Source organism: Balaenoptera acutorostrata, chromosome 21 (genome assembly GCF_949987535.1).
Source record: "Balaenoptera acutorostrata chromosome 21, mBalAcu1.1, whole genome shotgun sequence".
In the NCBI taxonomy this organism is placed as follows: domain Eukaryota; kingdom Metazoa; phylum Chordata; class Mammalia; order Artiodactyla; family Balaenopteridae; genus Balaenoptera; species Balaenoptera acutorostrata.
Window position 1 is genome coordinate 27339793 of NC_080084.1, and position 25900 is coordinate 27365692.

Below are 25900 nucleotides of genomic sequence, written 5' to 3' on the forward strand. Positions count from 1 at the left end.
TCCTGCAGAGAGCAGGGACCCTCGTTTAAAGCTGTGTTGCTGTGTAATAAGCTGCAAGCCCATGGCGTTCCTTCATCCTCAGGCAGGCGAGCGGGACCCATATTGGTATGCGTTTCGCCCCCCTTCTGAGTCATGACTTTACATCTTGTTAAGATGTTTAAATTTTAAGGCTTCAGATTACAGGATTGATTGCTGCATTTTCCCTTTTACTTCTGGCAGTGGGAATGCTTTTTCCCCCCATGATGATGAAGTGCCTTCTCTCTGCCCACCCCCCTTTGTGAGGGGTGAAGGTGATGACGTGATTTATTGATTACCCCCAGGAATAACCACAGCAGCCTGAAATTGACTTTGACAATGACAGAGACTGACTGCGGAAGGACTTCGGAGTTATTCCAACTTGATTTCTGCCATCCAGCAGGGACTGGTGCTGGACAGTCAAATGTATATAACAGGAACTCAACTTCAGCTGAACAAGAGTCTAGAGCACTGACGAGGTGACCAGTGTCACTATCATGAACCACCTGCCCCCATGCCAAGGTCAGACATCTCCCCCATAGACCGAGTGTCGCTGACCTGGCCTGGAGAGAATTAGTCTTTAGGGTTAAATATATGCTTTCAGTTGTTTTCACATGTGAAACTGAATATTACTTGCAAACAAAGCTCTTGGATATATTTTCCCCTAGTGTGACTTTTTAACAGCAGTTTTCTAACTAACGTGCATTTAAAAAGTTAAAAGTTGTTTCATGGACACGCTGGAGACACCATTCTGCAGGCACAGACCCCTCAGACAGACACATCAAGGGTAGGGAGCGAGGCGTCGGACGCTGCGGGAAGCGCAGGGACGTCGGTGCCTCGGGACGGCCGGGTGGGGCAGACCCCAGGAGGCTTTCTCCCTCACCTCCTGCTTCGCCAGCACGCAGCCTCATTTACTGGCCCCTCCAAACCGACTGAGTGTGGACAAGTGGTCACTAGAGAACACTCCAAGTACATGAAGAACAAAAACAGCTTTGAAATGCTCAAGAACTGTGAGATCCTTCAAGTCCAAAGCACAGAAGAGTGGCATGAAACCCACTCCACTTCCTTCCTTCCTCCTCCCTCGCTCTGTCCTCCTTTCGTGAATGCCGGTGGTTTGTGACCGGAACTGGGTTTAGCAGAGTTTTCGTATTCCTTAGCGTCACACAGTTGATATTAATTACTGCGAGCTGAGTGCCGAGAAGCAGGCACGGCTGGGTGCTTCAGATGCCTTATGAGAGCACTAACCCTTCCAGCGCCCCACGAGGTAGATACTGCCTCGTGCCCGCTCTGCAGATGACGAACAACAAGCCTCAGAGACCGGGTAACGTGCTCACCGGAACACGGCCGGCCTACGGGGCCCCTGCGATGCGAGGGCAGGCCGGGCTGCACCGGGCCACACGCGAGGCCCCAAGGCAGGTTTCTGCCTTGCTGGAGCCACTAGGTAAGCAGCGCTCCTGCGCTATTTTCTGTGCGGTTATTATTCCAATAACACGTCACTTGCTGGCACCTGCCAAGCAGGCAGCACAGAAACCACACAGCATCTCCTGCGCGCTGTCTCTGCCCCAGGCCACGGGCAGGCGGCGGTTCAGTCTGCAGTATTTGAAACCACACAAACGAGATGGACCCCTCTACCTCTTTAAACATCTGAAATGGCCAATCAATCAATACTTAGAATTCCCAGGACCAAAAGTACAACATAAATATGCTTACGGAAACAGCAGGGAAATCCTTCTAAAGAGGCCTGTCTTCTCGTGCGCTGTGGACGCGCAGGAGCCCGTGTGGCTCTGAGCAGGCCTCCTGGGACCAGCACTGGACTCTGTTTCTCATTTGGTTTGCGGCTGGCTCCTCGGACCCCAGCTGTGATCACTTGCCAACCAAGGTACCATCCCGTTCTCTTTACAACCACATCTAGTGTAGTAAAACCCTCTGCCTTGCAAAGGTAAACAATTAAAAATATTAAATTCTCCCTCTGTTTGGGTCTCTGTGAGCACAGATGCAGCAGTAAGAACTCAGGCCACTGCGCTTCCTTGGGCTGCAACTAGTACGGTGGCCAGAAGAGGGCAGGGTGACACCACACATGGGAACCGGCTTTCTCCCCATTAACTTTCCGCAGAGGGAGAGTCCGGCATGAAACAAAACTCCTTGTATTTATACAGAATTCCCACAGCAACCTAAACATTGAACCTTGGTACTAATTAGCTGCTATGCTAATTGCCTTGGTTTTCATCTGTTTTAGGCCAAATTTGAAAAGAAGGTCCTCTTCCCTTTCTCGCTATTTCAGAACCAGAACCTATTTGGAAGCACGAAGTACGTTCACAAAATGTGTTCCCAGGCAGATGCCATACACAGTGGGGTTCTACACAACAGAAGGGATGCTCAATGATTAAATCTATTAAATACAGAAGGGGATTTGCATTTGATAAAGAAAAAATGTGTAGGTTTATCAATAAAAATTCTTTCCCAAATGAAGCCAAAATGAAAAAAGGGCAGCAGAAAGAGAAGGGGGACATACACCCTTTGTTTCCATGGAAAAAGTAACCTCCAATCGCTCTGCTTGAAATGGTCAAGAGGGATACGTGAGAGCAAGGGTCTCCGTGTACCTGCAGGCCCTTCGTGCGGCGGCTCCCTGGCGCATTCGGTGAGGTCCTTATCCTCTGAGAGGGACGGGGGCACTCCTCCCGGGTCAGAGTCCAGCAACAGCGGATCTTCTCCGAGGCCGATGTCTGCAAAGTGGCTGCTCAATTCACAGTCCTCAAAGTCAGCAGAGAACTGATGGAGAGGGACGTCGTGGGGAGACAGGGGGAACGCGCCTTCTAAGACCAAGGGAGAGCCGGGCGGGGACAGGGAGGAAAGGGAGGACCGGGAGGACAGGGACGTCACGGACTTGGGGGCCTCGGTCAGGGCGGGAGCGTGGCCCGGGGCCGCGGCCGCTGCCCCACAGGGACCGCTCTGGCCAGGCTGGCTGGGGGACTTGGCCACTTCGTGTTCGTGGATGGTGGTGATGGGTCCGGAAGGAATGTAACCACCTTTCTCCTGCAGGAGGAAGTCCAGTTTATACTGATAATCCGGGTCCAGCTGGTCGCCCTGGCTGGTGTAGTAGAGCTCGCTGGAACTGAGGGAGTTGAGGGACCCTCTGCTGGACGTGTTCAGAGACCCCCGGCTGGAGGCCAAGGAGCCCAGGCTGCTCCCGGACGACATAGACAGGGTGCTGGCGGAGAGGCTGGGAGAGGAAAGCACTCCTGTAAAAACCGGGATGACGTGGAAACCCCTGCCGGCTCCTTCGGGCCGAGAGGAAGGAAACCCAGTGGCACCAAAGAGCAGAGTCAACGACTGGGGTAAGAGAACTCGCTGTCACACCACACATTTCCGTGCTTATTCGTGAATGTTTCCAACCTGACTCTCTAAAGACTCTTTAAGCAGCAATCCTACTCATTAAAAATCATCCCCCTTGTGCAAAAGTTACAAAAAATTTAAAAAGGGATCAAATACCTATTGATAAATCTATCTGCATAAATATCCAGAAGCAACTATGCATTAAAAAATACAGAAGTCGGAGGGAGGTGTAAACAGCATGAAGGGTTAATGCAGTGACTTTACTTTTAAAGAATCAAACTTTTTATTTTGAGAGAGGAAAAGGCCAGCTTCTAAAGACAAAGGCCCCTGGGCTCATTCGCCTTCCTCCTCTTTCTGTGTATATTTCAGGAATGAATCTGTGGCTGTTTTAGGGCAAATCTCCTCCACCTTCCCTTTTTAAAAGAAGGGATGACGTGGAGAAATGTGTCATTTTCCTAAGTATGTCCTGATAGTTGAAATACATCTTCTTCCCAACACATTTCAAACATATTGCAAATAGGACCTTGGGGTTCATGAAACAAACAAAAAAAAACAAACCCAAATCCCTGCAACTTTAAATTTGGTCATCCAAGTTTTAATTGTACTAGTATAACAATTTTCCTACTTTTAAGTCATTGAAAATAAAGAGAAAAGTAATCAAAGATGAACTACAACATGCCTGAATGCAGTCAAGAAAAATGTTCCCCTCAAGAACCAAACAGGCTTACTTTTTAAGTTGTGAATGCAAATATGTAGTTAATTTAGTAGTTTCTTCAAGTTTCTGTAGCAGCTCTTTCCTTCGTTCTTCCAATTTCAATCTAGACAAGAAAAAGAAATGAATTTATTTTCACATAACTATGATCAAGCAGGAAAAGAAAGATTCTGAAAGAAAAGAAAGATCCTTATTATTTTCCCCTTGTGAGATCCAAATGAACTCGACACAGAGAAAACAGAGCCACCTGCCAGAAGGAAAGTGGACAGAACTGTCCACGGCCACTGAGCGAAGGGGGAGAGCTGTACCAAACGGCCAGCGTTACTGAGAACTTGTAAAATTTTGGTATTCTAAAATTTTCTTAAATGGGTAAGAAAACCTCATGCTCTTACAAGTTAGGGCAAGACAGTGGGGAAGAAAAGAACAACAAAAAAACCAAACAAAGATTAAAGATCCTTCTGCAGGCTTGTGACTTCAGCTTCTGTTACTAAAACATTTGACTGCAATAACAGGGAATTAGAAAAGATCATCTGAGTACTGAGTTTGGTAAGGGCTGTTCCAAAATCATAGTTAGTGATAAAAATTCCAATCTTATTTTGATGAGAATTTTGGCGATTAAGAAACAAATTAGTCCATATTGCCAGTGTGAGCTAATTTGGGCTTAACTGTTTAAGCAAGAAAAAGACATAAAAGTGATTTCCAGGGCTTCCCTGGTGGCGCAGTGGTTGAGAATCTGCCTGCCAATGCAGGGGACACGGGTTCGAGTCCTGGTCTGGGAAGATCCCACATGCCGCGGAGCAACTGGGCCCGTGAGCCACAAGTACTGAGCCTGCGCGTCTGGAGCCTGTGCTCCGCAAGAAGAGAGGCCGCGACAGTGAGAGGCCCGCGCACCGCGATGAAGAGTGGCCCCCGCTCGCCACAACTGAAGAAAGCCCTCGCACAGAAACGAAGACCCAACACAGCCAAAAATAAATAAGTAAATAAATAAATTTAAAAAAAAAAAAAAAAAAAAAGTGATTTCCTTTCCCATCGACGGCACCTCTCATCACCTGTACTGGATTTTCATGAAATTTCATCCACATTCAGCTGCACAAGTTTTTATGACGATTTTTTAGAAAAAAAATGTGAGAATTATGGAATTGTGTACTTGAGTAAGCCATTTTTAAATATATCAAGCATACTGTCTGTGTCAGGATTTTTAGACATCATTGAAATGAGCAGAATGGGACCCAGAAAACCACCATGGTTTCCGGTCTTACTCATCTGTCCCTAAGGCAAGTCACTTCATCGCGGGTCTCAGCTTCCTCATCTGCAAAATGGTGATTGTGATCCTACTGCGTCCACCTGCTAAGGCTGTTCAAGGGATCAGATGGAGCTACGTATGTGAAAGGTCTCTGCAGACAGCAAAGCCAGTCTCCCGTGTTCAAAGCCTCGGCACGCCCTGCAAGGTGCCGATACAAAAATTAGCTACTCTTCTTTGGAGAAAAATAAAACTTCCCTAATTTTCAACCTCTTTGAAATGTTATGTATGTTTTAGGCAGGGAGGAAACATGCCCATATTTTACTTATAGATATCTATCCTTTGATGCGTCACCAACACAATTTCATTATATGTTAAAATAAAAAAGTAATTCTTGTCATTTTGTTTAGTACTTCAAAGGGTGATAAATTCTTAATTCACAGCTTTCAAAGGTGTATTTTGAAAAGGAGTACGGTCCCTAATTTTTTTTAATCTCTTAAATATAAACAAAAACTCAACCAGGAAAAAATATTAATTCAAAGTAGATTAACTGAATTAGAAGGTACATAAAGGTCCAGAGAAAGTCCCCGAATCTACTAAAACCCATGTCTCCTGATACAGGAGCAATATTTTCGAAGTAAGTTTTAAAACCAAGTCCCACACCCACAAATGAAGGCTTTTCTGGTATGGTAAGGAGGCTTCAGGGCAACACAGTGTGCTTCATGCTGAAATTTAAATCCCAATCTTTCCCATTCCAGTCAGTCACACGTGATGGTCCCCCCATGCCCTCCTCTGGCGATGGCCCAGGTGTTGCCCTTCCAGCCCTTTCCCGGTTGCCTTGAACTGAGGCCTGGCCTGTGTTCCCCAGCTGGACCCTAAGCTCCCTGAGGGCAGGCTCGGGCTCTTTCTCCCTCCTCTACCCAGGCTGCCTGGAGAGCCCGGCGCCCTTCCCCGGCCCCCTCCCTGCAGGTGTCTAGATCACATGTCATTGGAAGACGCTTAAAGAAGGCCCTGGGGAGTCACAGAAACCCTGCCGGCAACCCTGTGGCTGTCCTCTGTCAAGCACTCCACCTCCTGTCTCTGATGGAATCAGAGCCTCTCCCAGCGGGAGCTGGTTCCTGGTATCCTTCCTGGGAAATGACCTCCCCCACCTCCTCCGGACCAGGGCCTAGAAGAAACTGCTGAGATGTCAGTCCCTTCGGGAGGGTGCGCCCCTGCCTCTCCTCACCCTTCTCCAGCCCCCGTCCTGCTACTCCTCCTGGGTGAGAAAGACCTCTTCAACCTGACCCCGAAAGACCCCTCCCACGGCCCAGCTGCCCTTGACAAGACAAGGGGGTCCTCGCACCCTCCACCTCTGCCCCCGGTGCCCTCAGGGGGAAAGCTCCATGTCATCTACAGAAGTTCCTTTTCCATTAAAAAATAAATGACACTCATACCCCCCCGCCCACTTGCTATAAGAACTTTTTCAGAATCAGCGGCAAAAACATTCATATGATTAAGAAACAAGACACCCTGGCAAGATGCAAGGCAAAACCCCTAAGATTTGTGAAAAAGGAAGGAGCAATGTTAAGATCTTATCAGCCGTAGAAAAGCACAGAGTTTAAGGAATTTCAATAACTGTAAGGAAAGAATAGAAGGGTGTGTAACAAGTCTTTTTTTCATTTGAGAGCAATTTCTCTTTCCCGATGCGCTTTATGACCACTAGGGGGCGAGCTCCGTCTCCGCGGGCGGTCCCGCGAGTCAGCGACACTGAGGACGGGACAGGGCTGGCGGGCACAGCTGGGGGACTCTGGGAGCTCACACAGCGGCTGAAAATTCATGTGAGTTTAGCTCCTTCAGAGACCAAAATTCAGCAACGACTCAGAATCTCGCCTGAGGCCACCCCTGAAATAATGAGAAACCCACAATGTAAGAGAAAAACAGGATAATCTGGGGGAAGCAGCAAGTGCTTGTTTGACAGGCGTGTAGGTACCGAGAAGAAACGGAGGGGGTCTGGGGTCGGTGAAGCACCGTTTGCTCTGCGATGAAACTAAGTCTGACACAGTGAATGTCAAGTTCCCAGAGGTGTCTCCCTCGACCTCCTGCTGGAGCACTGAGGAAATACACTGCCTGCAGAGGGCTTCTCGGGCCTTCTGGCCGGGGTGGGGGGGCAGGTGGGGCGGGGGGCGGGGGTTGACCCTGTTTCAGCTCAACAGCAACGACAAGCGCAGCAGGAATATCCACAGTGGGAAGAAACAATGAGGTTGGTGAAGGGTAGGAACAGGGGAGAGCATATGGGGAGTAAAGTAAAACCACCACCAACAAAGCCCGAAGCCACACGGTGCTGTGCCCACTGGGAAACAAAGGACTCCGGGTGCACTCCGCAGGGGTTCTGCCCTCTTGCACAGGGAATGCTGGGCCGTTTTGCAGCCAAGGATAGCAGTGAGAAAACCGCAAGCTGCTCCAGCAAGAAAGTGTTAGTCCCTCGGCCTTACCCTGCTTTATCATGGGGTTCTGCTTTTGGCCGTGGACGGCAGAGAGGAAGCTGATGTCCATTTTCTGTAATGCTAAATGACTTGACCCTTCCAAACGACTCAGATAGCCAACATATCACAAATATGAAACATACACATTTCCCTTCCTGCTAAGATCTCAGTCGTGGGAGGTGGGCCCATGCACGGTCATAAGTCAGAGGGCCACCCAAACCTGTGGATGGCCCCCATTACTCCCTGTGCGACTCAAACCCCACGGCTGGATCTCACTAGATAGAGAATTATTTTGTATAAATATCTTATAGCTCCTCTTCCTGATGAGATCAAGCCTACTGTTTCTGCTGGAATTTTGACAGTTATTATGTGTGTGCAAACAAAAGTATAAAAGCCAAAGTCTAGGCACTTAAACTAAATTTTTAACGTTACTTCATTAGTCATTTTTGAAGCTCCAGCCCTAATAAAAAAGATAAACAAGGGACTTCCCTGGCAGTCCGGTGGTTAGGACTCCACGCTCCCAGTGCAGGGGGCACGGGTTCAATCCCTGGTCGGGGAGCTAAGATCCCGCATGCCACATGGCCCGACCAAAAAAAAAAAAAAGACAAGACATCATGCCTGTAAAAGCTGATTCAAACAAAGAAACAAATGCCTGTTTTCTTCCTCTCCCAGAAAAAATTTAAAGTCCATTGGTAGGGCCCTTCCTGGATTCAGATACTGCAGAGTAGGACAGCTGAGATGTCAGATGTCCGTACGTTACACAGGTATAATTATATGACATTTATTAAGGGCGACATAACACAAAAGATCACTGGTGTTTTATCTATGAGCCACACAAAGCTAACCATTTCATCCTATTTGCTGATGATTATCAAACTTTTATCCTCGGAATTTAAGAAACACAAACACAGACACTCACATACAACATCAAGGTAATTCAGGAAAACAACTGAATTCTGCCTTCTCGCCCTTACTTTTTGTTCCTTGTGGTCTTGGTCAGATGGCTCCCTACCTAGCCAGCCTTGCTCACACCTTCTAGAGATGTCAGAGTGGGAGGGGAGGAGAAGCAGGGGCAGGTGGCTGATGAGAATTATTTAAGATAGTGAAAGGATGTCATCTGTAGGGGGTTCCCCCTTCGATACTTTTTCACGCTTCCTAAAGCTGTGATGCTGTAGCTATGCGTTATCTCCGTCAGCATTTTAACTCACACGGTTAAACAAGTGCTCACGCTAATACCTCACCAGGAATGTCAGAGGTTCTTCCCTCCCCCATCTCCTCCACCACCACACTTTTCCAATGTTTTGATATTATGTTGACACACAACCTTCAACATTTATAGAGGACAAGGAATTAGAAGGCAAGAAGCCAAGAAGTTAAAAAAAATAAAAGTGACTGGATTATGGGTGGGCATTTTAAACTTACTCCCAGGTCACCTGAAGTTACGCAAATGTGAATCTCTTTCCCTTCATTCTGCTCCTTACTTGTTGGCCTAAAAGATGGATGTGCAGTGGTTTTAAAGGGCCACATGGTCTATGGCTGAAACAGGTAAACAGGTGTCTGACCGTTAGTCAGCAAGGACTGGACACAGAGCTGCTGTGCAGATGTCCTCACGGCAAACAACACACAGGGGTTCCCTACTTAGGAGTCCAGCTGATCTGCCTACAGAACTGGAGTTTTTAGATTAAGTGATCCATTTACACCTTCCCACAGAAAGATCAGAAAATTGCTTAAAGCATTTTCCTTTATATTTTCTCCAGCTTCAGAGGAGGGTTTCAATTGACAAACAAAATCCGAGTGAACATTTTGTGACCTGGTGAGATATCAAAGGGAGCAAGTTGTCTTCTCCTTGTGAAATGAAAAGCAATAAACTTTTGCATTCTTGTGAGTAATAAACCCAGAATAGGAAGCTTCAGCCACTCTAACAGTCCAGATAATCTCTCTTATCAGAGTGCAATAGTTTACAGCCACTGTTATCAGCCTCGGTCAGCGATGGACTGCATTCCTGGTTTTCTGTCAACATTCCTTAGTTATTCAACATCTGTCTCAGGCATTTTCACGTTCCCCAAAAGCGTAGAGGAACCACGGGGACTGAGGAGGGTGTGCTTTACTGCCCTACAGGAAGAAGTCCTCAGTGCACTAAGGGCTGAGGCCTCCGAGATTTCCGCAGACCGGGGAGAATGGCCTGGAGGCCCAGCTGAGCCCCCCACGGGCTAGCCACCCGGGGCCCGGGGAGGGGAACGCACCTCTCGGCCAGAGCTCGGCTGGGCGCCCCCCGGACCGACCGCAGCTCCTCCTCCAGCCGCCGCCTCTCGGCACCCAGGCTCTCCAGCTCGTCCGGGGTGCGCTTCTGGGGCGTGACGAACTGAAGCTCTTTCAGAAGTTCTTCTTTCTCGTTAATCAGCATCAGCTTCTCCTTCTCAACGTCCAGCGCCCCAGGCCAGGCCTCACTGTCCAGTTTCGACAGTTCGATTTTCAAGTTGGCCATGCTAAAACAAAACAAGGCAAAATGAAGTGACGTAGCTGTGCACGTAGTCAGAAGTCCCAAGAGAGGGAAAACACCAGGCGGGCTACGGGCGGGATTAACCCCCCAGGGACGGGCGTGATGGCTGGTGTGAGGCTCCGGTCCGGGGCGGATGCTACACTTACTTCTTATCTGCCTCGTGCTCCCCACCTTTAACATCTGAGTAAGCACACCTACCTACCTGAAAAAAGGATGAAGGTCAAAGTACGCAGAAGCTTAAAAAGCAGAGGGCCGTGGGCGGTCAGCCCTGACGTGTGCCTGCCTGTGCGAGGTGGCAGGAGGAGAGCTGCCTTTAAAAAAATCTCTGGTAAATGATGCCTGAAATGCATTATTCTAGATCTCGTTCCTCTGGGTAAAGACGCTGTCCCCAGGCTAGGCTGGCAGCGACTGGGGATCAGCCAATCAGGGAAGGAAGAGGGGAGAAAAGAGGGCAGGGGCCAGGCCATGTGGTACCGCAGCCAAGTCCATCCCTCCAGGCTCCAGCATCGCCAAGGAAAAGCGGGCAGCGCTCGGCTTCCCCCACCCACATTCTTCAGCTGTGCACTGTGAACTCGCTTCCCGCTCAGGGCCTACACGGAGTCTACACCATGCACGGGGCGCTCACTGAGCCGGCCCTGTACACACTGCACTGACCTGGTTCTCCTCTGAATACACTTATCAGCGGCACCCAGGGTCCACTGGAGTAACAACAGGTGCTGAAGCGACGGGGCCGGGAGGGGTGGGAGGGGGAAAACGCAGCAAAGGGAACCTTCACCAGTTTCATAATTTTGCTGACCCCAGATTTCACTGCTTCTAGAGCTTCGTACTCAATGGTCAAGTTAACTCCTGATTCAATAAGAATGACCACCCGAATCAAACAACTTGCTCTGTGGCGCTGTGAGGACAATCAGGATTGTTCACAAGGGAAATGGCACTTGGCTGTTTTGACCATAAGCACAAGATCAAGGTAAACTATGAACACAACTGATGTTGGCACGAAGAATACATATTCCTATTAAAAAATGTTGGATGATTACTCTGGGTATTATTACAGCACACACTAGAAAAATGAAAAACAGATAGAAAAGGGGGGACTTTTTCCTCCCCCTTTTGGTGGAAAAAGTTGTAGAAGAGAAGAAAAAGGTGAACAAGAAACGTTGTCAGGGGACTTCCCTGGTGGCGCAGTGGTTAAGAACCCGCCTGCCAATGCAGGGGACACGGGTTCGAGCCCTGGTCCAGGAAGATCCCACACGCTGAGGAGCAACTAAGCCCGTGCGCCACAACTACTGAAGCCCGCACACCTAGAGCCTGTGCTCTGCAACAAGAGAGGCCACCGCAATGAGAAGCCCGCACACCGCGATGAAGAGTAGCCCCTGCTCGCCACAACTCGAGAAAGCCTGCGCGCAGCAACGAAGACCCAATGCAGCCAAAAATAAATAAATTAATTAATTAAACAAAACAAAACAAAACAAAAAAATGTTGTCAGGACAAAGAGGGAAGTAGTTCCACATTCTTGTGCCTGAAGTTTCTTGTTTGAGTTAAAAATAAAATTGCCGTCTGAAACTGTGCTGCATATATAACGTCCTTCTGATTTTCACCCATCGTCTGCACTTACGATGGATGTAACATCAGCTACTCATCAGCTTTAACCACAAAACCATAAACAACTGTCTCAACGTACTGGAAAATTAATCATCAAAATGCTAAATAAGCATGATATTATTAGCTTCATTAAGCACATAAAACAAAGGCTGGAGAAAACAGGTTTCAGAGGAACACAACCCGCCCCTTATTCAGAATTGAGGAAGAAAAAGCATTTTCAACATATGCATAAACACTTGAGACTTACCTTCTCGTCAGAATCGCTAGTAACTTTAAAATAAAACCCCAAATGGTAATAGAACAGCAGTGCAACCAAATGGGAAAGAACTAACGTCTTAAGTTTTGATGTGACTGAATTAACCTATTGAACTGACAGTAACGATGCAGTGAAGGAAAGAACAGCACCTATTACTTGTGGGATGAGGCATTAGGTAGGTCTTGAATTTTATTTGGAAATAGTTTTCTGGGCAAGAAAACATGAAGGTTTCCGGGAACACCTAGGAAGAGAAGTGCTGTGTAAGCTCCACATGGAGCCAAAGTAAAGCAGAAGTTCAAGCTGGCCCAAGGGAAGTCGAGTCAAACCCCAAGGACCCCAGGGCATGAGGCCTGGCTCCCCAAGATTAATTCTGAGTTATGGCCATTCTCCTTCAGAAAACCAGACACCAGAAAACCAGATCCTGGCTTTGTTTACGTCAGAACCTAGGAGTTCTGGCAGCTCAGGAACTGGCGTGCTTATAGCCAGAGGGCCCCAAACAGGCTTCCACATCACTGGGCCACAAAAGCACAAAGCAATTCTCAGTCCTTACTGAGGGCAAAGCATCAGCCTGGCACCTGAGAAGCAGACAATACAGTAAACAAAATGTTTCCTACCCTCAAGCCATTTATAATCTACCTGGGAAATTTTACAGGCATTAAAATTAGCCAAGTGCAGTGTTGCTCAGAGAGACTAAGTGACTTGCTCAAGCTCACATGGTTAATGATTTATGGAACAAAGCTTAGGGTTCTTTCAGTAAATCAAAGAACCAAGTAATATTAATATTAGTAACAGAGGCTACCCAGAGGCAAATATTATATTTAGGCAGATCAAATAACGACTCTGTTAAAGCCAGACAACCTCTAAGAACTTTGGCCAGTGACTTTTAACTTCTCATCGTCACCAATAATAATGGATATATTTCAGTATCCATGTGATGATGGGCTTCCTTGTGGTGGGAAGCCACGACGCCCCAGCATGTTCTCAGCCGAAGTGTTCATGCTCATGATAACGCAGGTTTGTCCCCCAGTGCCTTCCTAAATAATACAACAGCAGCATTTTTACACTCTTAAAAGGAAAATAACGAAATGTGTCAGTATGACCCTGTCTCTCGGAACAAATTCAGTTCCTACAGTATGAAAACCAGCTGAGTCTGTCACCGAGGCAAGGACAGAGGAGTCTCCCAGGCCTTCCCCGGCAGAGTCACAAGGTAAGAAAGAGGTATGGAGGCAGGGCTGAAGAAGAGTTGAGAGGGTCAAGGAGGGAAACACCCCCTTAAGTGAGTGACACAGCAGAAACCTCAGCATCCCCCAGGACATGAGCAGGGGGTCTGCCCTTCGAAGCCAGGGAAGGTGCTTGAAGCTATTTACCTTCACACTCCTCAGCTCCTACCAAGCCCTGCACCTGAGCCACTGTATCACATTTCTATCTGAGAAACCAACCTCTTCACTTTTTTTTTTTAATTTTTATTTATTTATTTATTTATTTTTGGCTGTGTTGGGTCTTCGTTTCTGTGTGAGGGCTTTCTCTAGTTGTGGCGAGCGGGGGCCACTCTTCATCGCGGTGCGTGGGCTTCTCACTATCGCGGCCTCTCTTGTTGTGGAGCACAGGCTCCAGACGCGCAGTCTCAGTAATTGTGGCTCACGGGCCCAGTTGCTCCGCGGCATGTGGGATCTTCCCAGACCAGGGCTCGAACCCGTGTCCCCTGCATTGGCAGGCAGACTCTCAACCACTGCGCCACCAGGGAAGCCCCCTCCTCACTTTTAATTGTGAGTAAGAAAGTACCGTACAAGCTCAAAGCTTCTTCCTTCCAGAATGAAGGGGAACGTTTCATTCCCGCCCTCCTCATTAATTCTCCTTGTTCTTCAGCTTTCGGGGGAGGGGACCCCGTAACCCTTATATTCTAAGATCTGAAGGGTGACCTTGGTAAGAACGGTGGCGAGCGCCCCTCAGACGTCCCTAGTGAGTAAAGGTGAATTCTGGACAAGGAAGCCAGGGCAGGCCAGCTGACCACCCACTGACCGCTCCCCAGCTCCCCTGCTGTTACCTTCTTTTGGCTTCTTCATACTGCAGGCTCAGCCTGACCTTTTCAGCCAAATTTGATCTACTTCTCACTCCGAGCTAGTAAAAAACAAAAGGGAAAAAGTCAATTAACTCTGCTAATGAATGAACTAAACTGCTTTTGTTTCTAGGAAGTACAAGTAATTGCAAAGCTAAAGAAGATGGTACTGAAATTGGGAACACCAGTTTGAAAAGGCACTTACTTTATAGGCTCAGTAGGGACAAAACATTTCTTTTTAATTCCAGCTTGTCTGTTTTTCAAAGACTTTAATGTCCTTTCCTCCACACATTAAATTCAAGATAAAAAATATCAGGTAAATGTTTCTGGTATCTAAGAGTTTATGAAGGGTATACAGGTCAATAAAATTTATGAACTGGAACTAATTTCCTTGTCTCTATGAGCCAAAATTTCCATCATCTAACTTTCAAATGCATAAACATAAAATTAATTACTTCAAAAATTAATTTTTCAAACAGGTAAGCCCTACTGTTGATCTCTACCTGTTTTACTTTCATAGCACAGAATTCACAGAAGCATAGAGAATACAAAAATAACTGGAACTTATTGAAAAGTAAATATCTACTAATGGTGTCCCAAAAGGTAGAATACAAACTGGTAATAATATTCAAGCCACATTAAAAATTTTCAAATGCCAGGTATAAACCACCAATCAAATATTTTAATATAATCAAGTTCAGATTTATAAAAACAAGGTTTTTGGTTAGTTTTTAAAGGCATATATTTGTTTCTCATTAGCCTTAATGTTTATTTGGAAGGACCTTAATTTCTAAGACTCTAAACTTAATAGGAAAAACTCAAATTTTCATGTGTCTCTTGCCTTTCAATAGAGTCTCTGAATAAATACAGTATGAGAAAGTTTGAACAAAGCTATTCATATGGACAAATTCTGATATGCTTGGCACCTAGGCAGAAAAGATAAGGCTAAGATTTTTAAATCCAATCTTATGAGTATGAAATGCTGAATGCACACAGCTGGAATTCGCACCACCTTCCTAGCCCCTGTTCCATTTGCCATCGGTATTGTAATCAGGGCCTGTCAGGACAGTGCCGGGGCCAACCCTTCCACATGGATAACTTACATCCCCGGAAATGCTTGTTTGTGACCCAGCATCCAGGGTCTGTCTGGAGAGAGATAAATGAGAGTTCACAGGACTGGATCTCAAGTCTGGCTCAGATCTGCCAATGCTCTGGTCCAAGTGAAACCGCTCCTGCAGCTTAGCAAGACTCTGTTCAGGAAATACAAAGTACTTCATAAAGCTGAACATTTAAGAGCGCGAAACTTCCCCACCAGGTAAAATTAAGCCGAAAGAGCTAATCTCAATGGAAAAAAACAACTACTTTATCTTAGTAGGTACTTATCACTCTAAATTCTTGAAATAAATAAGAGTAGAATATAATTTTTGCACATACACACAGGACTTTGAAAATATGTAAGATCATATTAAACAGGTTATCTTATCTTTCCCAAGACAGCCTGGGAATTATTCACCCCGTGACTAATGGTATCTTTATATTTAATACATGCATTTCTTATTTTTAAAGTTCTGTTAAAAAGAAGTCTATTTTAATAAGAACTACCCACTTTATGCAGTAGGAATTATGGAAGCATAGGATACCTATAATGCAATCTCATTTAGAAAAAGCAGGCAAACTTCCTGCTTAGAAGACTTCTACAGTTATGCCACTTGATATCTGGACAGGATCCAAGAGATTATTTAGCTCACATAGATGTCAGAGATTAGGAAATGGAGGCCCAGAAGCCGCAGTCAATCAGTACCTGCGGTGATGTTTGGTTTGGGGAAGTGCCTAATTACAAGTGAACGTGACTGGTGTCGACACCCGGGTTTTAATAGAGTGAGTTTACTTTAGAGGGAGGATGTGAGTCAGTGAGAGTATTAAAAAGGAAAAAATTTAAATTGCTACCAAAGAACCCCCCTACAAAACACTACTAAAAATGTAAGAGGCTCATTATTATCAGCTTTAAGAGGAGCCAGGATTTAATCCTGATATTTAAAATTCTCATGATAAGAAATTAGAAATATCAGAGATCTGATATTTGTTTTTTACCTAACCTTCTCTATTTTCTTTCAAAAGCATATTTATACAAAATGTTTATGCATGAGGGATAAAACTTAAATGGTCACATCAAATAATATATTACAGAAAAGAATGAAGAAACCTCTTAGGGACTTCGGACAAGTCTTTTCTATTTTTTCATGCGAACGGTGAAAAGACGTACATTTTTCAAACCTATGACCATGCACTCAATCAATTTAGTAGGTCATGACTAGTATGTTTTTAACTGAAATAGAAGAGACTAGGAAGTAAAATCAAAGTATATTACTAGTATAAAAAGCAGGCATATTTCTGTGAAATTTGGTGTGTGTTTCTATGGGTAAAGACATTTGTATTACTGGGTTTTGATGTAAAATATACGTATTTCTTACTCTGGGTCACAGCCAAAGAGGTTTAAAAGTCACAGAAGATAACTAATGTCCCTTTCAGCTCTACTGTTGATTCCTGTATCTATTAATTATTTTTTATATTTTAGTAATTAAAAAAGGAATCTAAATTTTAAATTTAATCTGGCCTATGTATAAATCCAAAGTTTACAGAAAGATTCAAAGAGGACCTGAAATTGCTAAATTATGAGGTTCCAATGTAACTCTGTTCAAGTTCCATTAACTTTTTTCAAAGGACTTATTTTGTGCTTTTCAGGAATGACTGATTTAATCGGCAGGATCACTGTAGAACAACAACAAAAAGTACAGCCAAGTGAAGTTCTGTATGTGTTACACATATGGTAGAACCACATATTCTAGAGCAAGATTGCCTGGGTTTGAACCTCAGTCCTGCCACTTACCTGCTGTGTGACTTTAACCAAGTAACAACTTCTCCGCACTGCTGTTTTCTTGTCTACAGGTTGAGAATAATAACAGAGCCTATCTTTAGGCTGTTGTGAGAATTAAATGAAGTATTTCTATGCAAGGCAGGCAGAAGACTGCCTGGCACAAAGTCAGAATTTTAAGTCAGTCTTTTCTATTTAATCGCTTCTTGCAAGTTATTTCAAAATTCCCCAAATGCAAAATTATATGGGTTCAAGAATATTCACCCACATTCAACCAGCATTTTGGAAACTGACATGAAGTAGCTGAATTTGGTATTTAAATGCAGAGGTTCTGTTTACCACGGGCTCTAACATTTTTTGAAAGACACAGACTAAATCCTCACCCAGCTAGGTAAAGAACTCCAAATATCTGAAATATTACAAAGACTTCTCAGTGCTTGTGATAATTATGGGATGGAAGGGAGGGAAGAGGAGGAAGAGATATCTCTTAAAAAAATTGACTGTATCTGCTAAATATAGATACTCAACATGCAGAATATTGATCGCTGAATGGTTGTCTTCTCTACACATAAGGCTGGGTCACTGGAGCTCAGACCCATAAGGTGAGAAGTGCACAGGTGTAACGAGGGTCTACTGCCATGAGCATCTCTCCCAGGGTGACTATACAGATGTCCCCCAGCTGGGTCAGCGTTCTCCCTGCCACCCCCAGCTAGCACCTCGGAATCCCCTGGGGTGGGGAATAGCTTTTCTAAGCTCCTCACACCCCTCCCCCCTCTCCTCAAGGCATCTCATCTACTTACTGACATCAGGTGACATACCCTTTCTGTATCCTGGGCTGAGGATCACTGAGTTAGATAACCTTGCTTATCAGGGCGCCACATGAAGTTTGCAGTGAGTTACAGGGTGCACCAAGATGCTAATCTCCTTAGATGGGCTCCAGGACCCAGCAGCCCCTGTCTCAAAGGTCATCCAAAGTCTGCCTTCAAATAAGCATATCAGAACCTTGGAACCAATCTGTTTTCTTCCAAGGCAGGCGGCTGGCTCAGTGCCTATAACAATCCCCTACGGGACCAAATTCCGTATGGATGGGGCAGAAGTGGGGTTTGTGTGGTTGTAAAGGGCCTTCCAGACTCCGATGGAGAACTTCTGCCTCAAGGAAAGTTTCTGAGGCCCAAGAAGGTAGCAGTGTGACTTGAAAACATGTTCCATCACATACCTGCATCAGATCTTGTTTTTCTTTTTCTCCTGAGCTAATGGCCTTTCTGATAGACTTCAGTTCAGTTAGGATGGCTTTGGCTTCACTAAGTTCATAGCCACTCTGGCCTCCAGACATTTTTTTATCAATTCTGTTAAAAGAGGAAAAAAGAAAAATCAAAGAATGACCAAGTGTACAAGTTAAGGAGATAGGAATTGGGTTTGGGGTTGTCTTAGTTGGCTGGTTTTTAACTACCTGACTCACACACACCAGTTTCAAGCTGACGGTCTCTCCTTTCTCTTCTGATCACTTGAGAGCCCTTCCAGCCCCCACTTTATCCCCCAGTCCACTGTAATGACCTTCAGGCTCAGGCTTTTTGCTTTCCGTCTGTTTGGGTGATCCCACTGCTGGCTGACCTCAAACCTCATCTCACGCTGATCCTGACAAAGGTTCAGGACACGGGGAAGCAGAAGGACAGAAATGCCAATAAACCGGGCGAGCACAGAAACCTCAGGATTCATCCCTGCCGCCTAATTTTACACGCTGCGATGTCTGTGCAAAACCTAGCACAGTGCCTACAGCTTGGTGACCTTTAATAAAGGGTAGTGATTTTTATTTATACTAGTGAGTATCCTGTAATATTTGGATTGCTTGGTTCGTTTCTTATTTCTTGTTAGATATATGAAATGTATTCTTTTTTTACGACAGTTACGAGTCAAGATAAATTGTTCGCCTTGCTGAATGAGTTCAAATCTAGGAACAAGGGGGCGGCAGATGTGTTCATTTGTCCACTAACGTTGAACAAAGAGCTCCCCGATGAGCTTATTTACTGCCCCTGCAGATCTGCTCACCAAATGTCCTTACAGCTCACAGGGTCACCCTGTGTCAGAGGATTTCATGTAACCTAATCTTTGTGGTCGAAGGGCCCAACCAAATTACCTAATTAAAAAAAAAAACAAAAAACGGTTCAACATTTTCTTCACCATCACCCTCCTGGTTCTCCCCACCACCTATGCTGCCTGGGACTCATTAGGAAAGAGCCTGGGCTTCCCTTCAGGGACACATGCCACATCTCTGCCCATCAGCCAACAACGCTATTACACGCGTTCTCAGACATATCCTTGTCTTATTCACAGACTCTCCAGAGTTATGGTACCTATTAAATCACAGAAAACTGGCTCTGACCTAATTTGGTTTAAAACACTTAATAATTTGTATTTATTTCAACGTGAAGGGCATAGTCTGAAAAGTAAAAAAGAAAAAAACTAATACAATTATTATCTTATTCATTCTTCCAAAGTTTACCCAAACAAATGCAGTTTGTAGATAACTTGATAACTAAAATGGTACTCGTAGATAACAAGTACCATTTTAGAAAACATTTTATGGTGCTGAACAAATAATTAAAGTCTTAAAGAACCTAAGAGAATAAAATTAATTTTATCATAAGGTCATTCTATAAAAAAGTATAACCAATGAAGTCACTGAATTAAACATACACATGTGCGCGCGCACACATATACACAGAGTATTTGTGATGGGAAGGGACCCTAGAGATTGCCTAGTCATGTTTCTTCTAAATGAAGAAACTGAGACCAGAAAGTCTATGCAAATTTAGCCTCTAAATTGCATAAACACTTAGCTAAGTAGCACAACAGTCCTCAAAATGAAAGACTTAGGCTTGGGGCTCTTATGACTATTACATTTAGAATATTTGATAAGAACCCCAGAAGTAGTTTGAATATTGGTTGATTATATTTATTTCGGGAGGGCTTTATCAATGAAATTGTTGACACCCTTAAGTATTATATCTACTCACTTAGTTGAGGCAAAAAGCTTACTTTAATAAGAAAAAGAATCTGTGAGATTTCATGAAACAGCTAGTAATATAGGTATCTCAAACTGTCAAAGGCAGTTCCTAAAGCCCAAGTAATTTCTTCCGATTTGTATAAAACCTTCAGAATTTAATAGTAATACAAATCTTTAATTCAGAAATCAACTTTGACATTTGAAAATAAAAGCCAGTGAGCAGTTTTCAGAAATAAACTTTAATATTTAAAAATAAAAGCAGGCGGGCTTCCCTGGTGGCGCAGTGGTTGAGAATCTGCCTGCTAATGCAGGGGACATGGGTTCGAGCCCTGGTCTGGGAAGATCCCACATGCCGCGGAGCAACTAGGCCCGTGAGCCACAGCTGCTGAGCCTGCGCGTCTGGAGCCTGTGCTCCGCAATGAAAGGCAACGATAGAGGCCCGCGCACCGTGATGAGGAGTGGCCCCCACTTGCCGCAGCTAGAGGAAGCCCTCGCACAGAAACGAAGACCCAACACAGCCAAAAATAAATAAATAAATAATAATTAAAAAAAAAAAAAAAAAAAAGCAGGGCTACTTCAAGACTGCTAATTTAAATTTCAGAGAGCTTTAAAAATAGACGAGAATTTCTCGGACAGCCACTGCTCGAACAAATGTTAAATACGACAAGTACCACCTCCACGCAGCATTTGCCACGGAACCCCTTTTGGTCTTTCTTTCCCTTTTTCTGAACCTTTCTACTTTACTTTAACTATTGCTTTTGCCCTCTACCTCCACGTTTTTCCTTTTTCTCCTCCACTTTTCATCTCCCCCTTTTTCTCTCTTTTGACCCTAACTGACCATAAAATAAAATATCAGCATAAGTTGCTGACTTTTTTTTTAAAACAAAGTATGTACTGTGCTTTTTGTTCTTGAGAAATACAATTTTACTTTCACCCCTTAAAAATTAAAGAAAATTTTTTTTTGGTTTGTGGGTACCCTATAGTTAATTTTTTCCCTATATCTTACCATTTGCATGCCTTCCCTGGAAAATGTGTACACCCTGAGCCAAACTTTTATAGATTCTGTATATACTCTTGGCTTGCTGGGTGTTTCAGCACTTTCCATTTTCCAGTTTTGAGTGAACACTGGAGGTGGCAAAGCGGAAATATGCTTCTCTTCCTGGCATCCACCTACACATAAGCTACACTATCACTTAGGCCAAAGTCAACTTTGGGACCACAGTCTGAAATGAATAACGTAAAGAATAAAACTACATTCATTCATCCAGCATAAACTATTGCATCAAGTAAAATCAAAACCGGGGTTTAAATTACATCATAATTCCAGATTCCACAAAATTATTCCATTTTATTGTGAATACGTGAAAAGTTACAGAATCCTGCAGTGGGATTCTGTATAAATCTTTTCCTGAAATATATTTTGTTATAACCCAAGTAAAAAGCCCCCTTATAGTACCAGGAATGCGGTTTCTTGAAAAGTATGGTCTCTGGGTTCAATCAATTATTATTCAATCTTCTAGTAGTATGGTGGTGAACATCTGGATGAAAATAGCTCTATTTTGTCTATAGCTTTATTTTGATCTACGAGAGGAATCTGATGTTAGATAGCCTATCTTTCTGCTCTTGGTTCAGCGGATTAGAATCACTGCAAGAGAAAGCCTGAATTTCTACAACAAATGTCTATTGTTTTCTTGTGGAATGTTATTGACAGATTCTTAAACATGCCTTGGATTCCTATAAAAATTGCTTGCAAGTAAACTGCTTTGAAACAATACAGCATTGTTACATCAATATAACAAAAACAGCAAGTTTGGCTAACCTTTAATCCCAGTGGTGACATGAGTTATAATTTCATGTGCCTTAAAAGTATGCAACGTGTGGCGAAACGCTTCGTGGTGCTCCCACCACAAAGCCCTCCGTTATGCTGATGTACAACTGACTAAATAATACATTTAGTTGATTCCAGGTCTGCTGAGTTTTTCGGGGCGCTCTGCAACCAGCTGAGGTTCTCTGGACAGGGCTGGACCTGAGAACCACATGGGGGTCTCACAGAATATGACTTGGGGTGGAGACAAGACACAGGGATTTTTAAGAGCTCCTCAGATTATTCTAATATGCAGTCAGGTTAGGGAACCACCAGGATGGGAGCATCTGAAAGAATATCATGGTCATGATCACATGAGGTGAGTGTCAAAAACAAAACTGATCCAGTAAACCAAATGTCTGAGAGGAAAGTCATGTGGCTGGTGGTCAAGAGGGGTGACTGGGGCCCCAAAATATAACTCGCCAACCAAACGTACAGAACAATCAGCTTATGTGGCCTGGCCAGCGAACACGTGGGATCTTTAACGGGTAACGCCTTGCTGCCTTGGATACTGCTAAGGGAGACAAGGAAGAACATGAGACCCGCCGATCAGGGAAGCCCCTAGGAATCCTGCATTGCTACTGGGGCCGCTGAACCGGGCAGCAAGGAGGAGGGAAGGGAAAAGCAGCTGGATACCTTTCAAGGGATGCTGCCTTCAACCCCCCCTGTGTCTGTGTGCTGGATGAACCGCCGCTGCTCCCCTGCATCGGAGACCCTGGGGTGGGCACTGCGGGAGCTGGGAGGTCTTGGTGTGCCTGCTGGGGTTCAGTTAGGCTGGGCCTCGTCAGCAGAAGAGCAGTGGCTTCCAGGGGCTGGGAATGGGGCAGGGATTTCCAGATCCTGCTACCCTCCATCACCTCCATTCTCATTTGACCCAGCTCAACCTGGAGCCAGGGTCCAGCAGACTTCAGCACAGAGCAGGAAAGGGCAGAGGGACCACAGGAGCCGAGGCACTCACTCAGCTCCTCTGCAGACACCCCTGACTTGCTCCCTGAGATCAGACAGCATTAGGTCCCCCTGGGGCTGCCAGAGGCGGACAGGCCCCCAGCCCGGGGCTCGGCGGGCGCAGGCTCACAGAGTCCAGCCTCCGGAGAGAAGGGGGAGGCCCTTCCTGGGCTCGATCTCCTGGCTCTGCCTCAAACTGAGAGCAGGCTGGCGGGCCCAGAGACGAAGCTAAGTTTCTTACTTTGGTTTCGCTGGATCTCCAAAGATTAGTGAACATTTCACACCTATTCAAAGTGTATAGATTTTCCCAAGTTTTTTTGTTTTGTTTGTTTTGTTCTTCAGTTGATTGCTTTTTTGTTTTTTTGGTGCAGAGCTTTGCGCTTTGTATTTTACTTCTCTTTGAGAAAACTCTTATGTAATCTATACTTCTATTTTCTTTGTATTGGTTCAGGGGCTTTGGATTATTCGAGAGTCAATTTCAGTATTTTCATACTCACTGTTTCAAGGTTGCAAAGCCTTGTTCTTTATAGAGCAATTCTTGCTTCATCTGTGACAGTTCTCGCTTCAGCTTTTTAACCTTTTGTGAGAAATCAATGTAAATATGAATGCTTGTAAATAATCAGCAACACAGTTTAAAAAGGTAATCTATTAGTAAACCATTAAACACATAAACACAGCCACTAGTTTGACATTTACTCGACTAGTTTCTCCTGGACATAAGTTCTACGGAAGGCAGATCATCAGCGATGTGCGTTACTACTCAAGTTTCCTCTCATCATTGGATGTAGCGACATTGCTACGAGCCGGACATCACGATCGTCTCCGCTCTGTGATAAACAGCCACTACGGGGAGAGGCAGGACAGTCAGCCAGGGTCTCTCGGACTCTGTGCTTGCCCTTCCTTCCTGACTCTCCAGGACCCCTGGCCACCCCTCTGTTCCCCAAACAGGCCAGGCTGTTCCAGCCTCAGGGCTTCGGCATGTGCCGTTCCCCCGGCTAAAAGGCCCTTCCCTCCGCTCTTCACTAGCTGACTCCCTGCCACTCAGCCTCAGCTCCACGTTACCTTTGCAAACAGCACTTCTCTGGCCACTGCACCCAGGCCATTGGTCTGTTTTGTTTAGTTCGCAGCATTTTCCAAGAGCTGAAACTGTCTTTGTACCTGTTTCCTGTCTGTCCCCCATGGGAAAGTAAGCAGCATCACCCAGCTGTATCCCAAGCTTGTAAAATAAAACCAGGTGAACAGCAGGGGATCAATAAATATTTGTTGTCAAACTGATAAAAATGGTTCTTTTCCTGTTGTCTTTGGTAATAAGAATACTAAAATTTGGCAGGTCAGGAAAATGGCACAAGCCTGGTTCAGTCACAAACTGAAGGTATTCTCATGGGTGTCAGAAGCTTATTTCCATATAGTGAGTTATAGCCTTAAGTTTTAAGCACATCCTCTTGTATAGTATTTCCATGTGTTTTGCACTTTTACTTCCTATTTATTCTACCCGTTCCACAAAGTTATTGATTCTGCACAATGTGTCAAGTCCTGGGTCTGAAAGTGTGAATGAAACAGACCTAATCTTTGCCCTTATGCATGTTACAGGACAACGAGGGAGGCTGATATGGAGCAAATAATTGTCCAACGAAATAAATCTTTCCAACTGCCACAGGTGATATAAAAGAAAAGCACAGGATACTTCACGATATAAAAGGGGGACGGGACCTAATTTAGTCTGAGGGGTTGAGGAAATGAGAGGGTTCGTGGGCTTCACTGATAGAAGGGGTCCCCACAGGGTAGAGCCTGTGGACAGGCTAAACTGTGGGAGGGGAAACTCAGCAAGTCTCTGGGGTTTAAAGAATGCTGTCCCTGCCGGATTACAGAGGTGGTGTGTGGAATGAGATGAGAATGGAAAAGGAGGCCTGATTACATAGAACCTGAAGCCATGCTGAGGATTTCTAAATCTCCTCCTAAGAACAATGAGAATCAAGGAGGGATTGTAAAGCATGAGCTGCTTTATGATTCTAAAAGATCACTGTGGAGACTTTACGGTGCTTGGACCAGAGGGGTCCAAATGGGCCATCCTGCCTGGCATCCGGGCCGTGCTATAGGAAAAATATATTTTAGAGGTAGAATCAACAGGACTTGGTGATGGACCCAATGTGGAGGGTGAGGGAGAAGATGTGTCAAAGATCACTTCCAAAATCCTGGGTATGTGAAGGTGATTTCCTGGGGAGGGGGAAAGATAAAGGGTTTTCTGTAAGACATTTATTTTTCTAACACCCATGGCACTTGAAGGCAATTGGAATATGTGGACTTGAAGTGTCTAGACTAGAGATATAAAATAAAGAGTCACTGACATAAGGATGCTATTTTAAATGCACGATAATAAATGAGATCAACTAGAGAGTGTGTACGGAGAAGGGAACGCAGCTCAGGAACACCTTGGGCATCTGCATCGCTCACAGGTCAACGAGAGAAAGAGACAAAGTACATTGTGAAGCAGAGGACAGAGAAGTCAGAGGAAAACAGAGAGCATCGTGGAACAGAGGGGAAAAAAGTAAACGGGGGGACGAGGCCCTATGAGGAACCAGACGACAAGGACAAGGGCTGTTGTGACACATTTGTAGACCATGAGGCACAATATTTTGGATACAGTAATGTTCAATAATTTATCTGTTAAGTTTATCTGAAGCCTTAACAGTTTGTGCCCTAAGGCACTTACATTTTATTAGGGAGAAGGAAATAGAAAGAATCATGTTGCAAGGCCCAATTCATAACTAAAAGAGAGGTACAAACAATGTTACTGGAACCCAAAGGAGGAGAGGACTACTTAGGCCAGGGGAGGAGGGCTGCCCTCAGAGAGGAGGATCTTGAAGGTGCTTTAATATTCATGCATAGCAACAAGCTCACTCACAGTATCCAGTAAAGACATTTCAGTTTTAGTATCAGACTGTCATCATGTCAGGAGCCATCAGTAACCGACAGCTCATTCCACATGTAATTCTACTTCCGACAGCACTCGCAAAAGCTTTTTACCAAAAAGACTAA

At 45.0% G+C, this 25900-nt stretch overlaps 1 protein-coding gene across 4 annotated transcripts in view; it reads right to left on the bottom strand.

The window, feature by feature from the left end:
• WWC2 (WW and C2 domain containing 2) overlaps positions 1-25900 on the bottom strand; it is a 163461-nt gene that overhangs the window by 27462 nt on the left and 110099 nt on the right. For 3 of the 4 annotated variants that reach the window (XM_057537249.1, XM_057537250.1, XM_007177847.2), the window contains 7 exons: positions 23362-23441; positions 18268-18397; positions 15283-15429; positions 14168-14241; positions 10009-10251; positions 4077-4166; positions 2616-3235 (listed from right to left, as the gene is read on the bottom strand). In XM_057537249.1, the coding sequence (XP_057393232.1) occupies positions 2616-3235; positions 4077-4166; positions 10009-10251; positions 14168-14241; positions 15283-15429; positions 18268-18397; positions 23362-23441 (1384 nt within the window). The remainder of the gene's footprint in view (positions 1-2615; positions 3236-4076; positions 4167-10008; positions 10252-14167; positions 14242-15282; positions 15430-18267; positions 18398-23361; positions 23442-25900) is intronic. The other variant, XM_057537251.1, reaches the window with a different exon arrangement.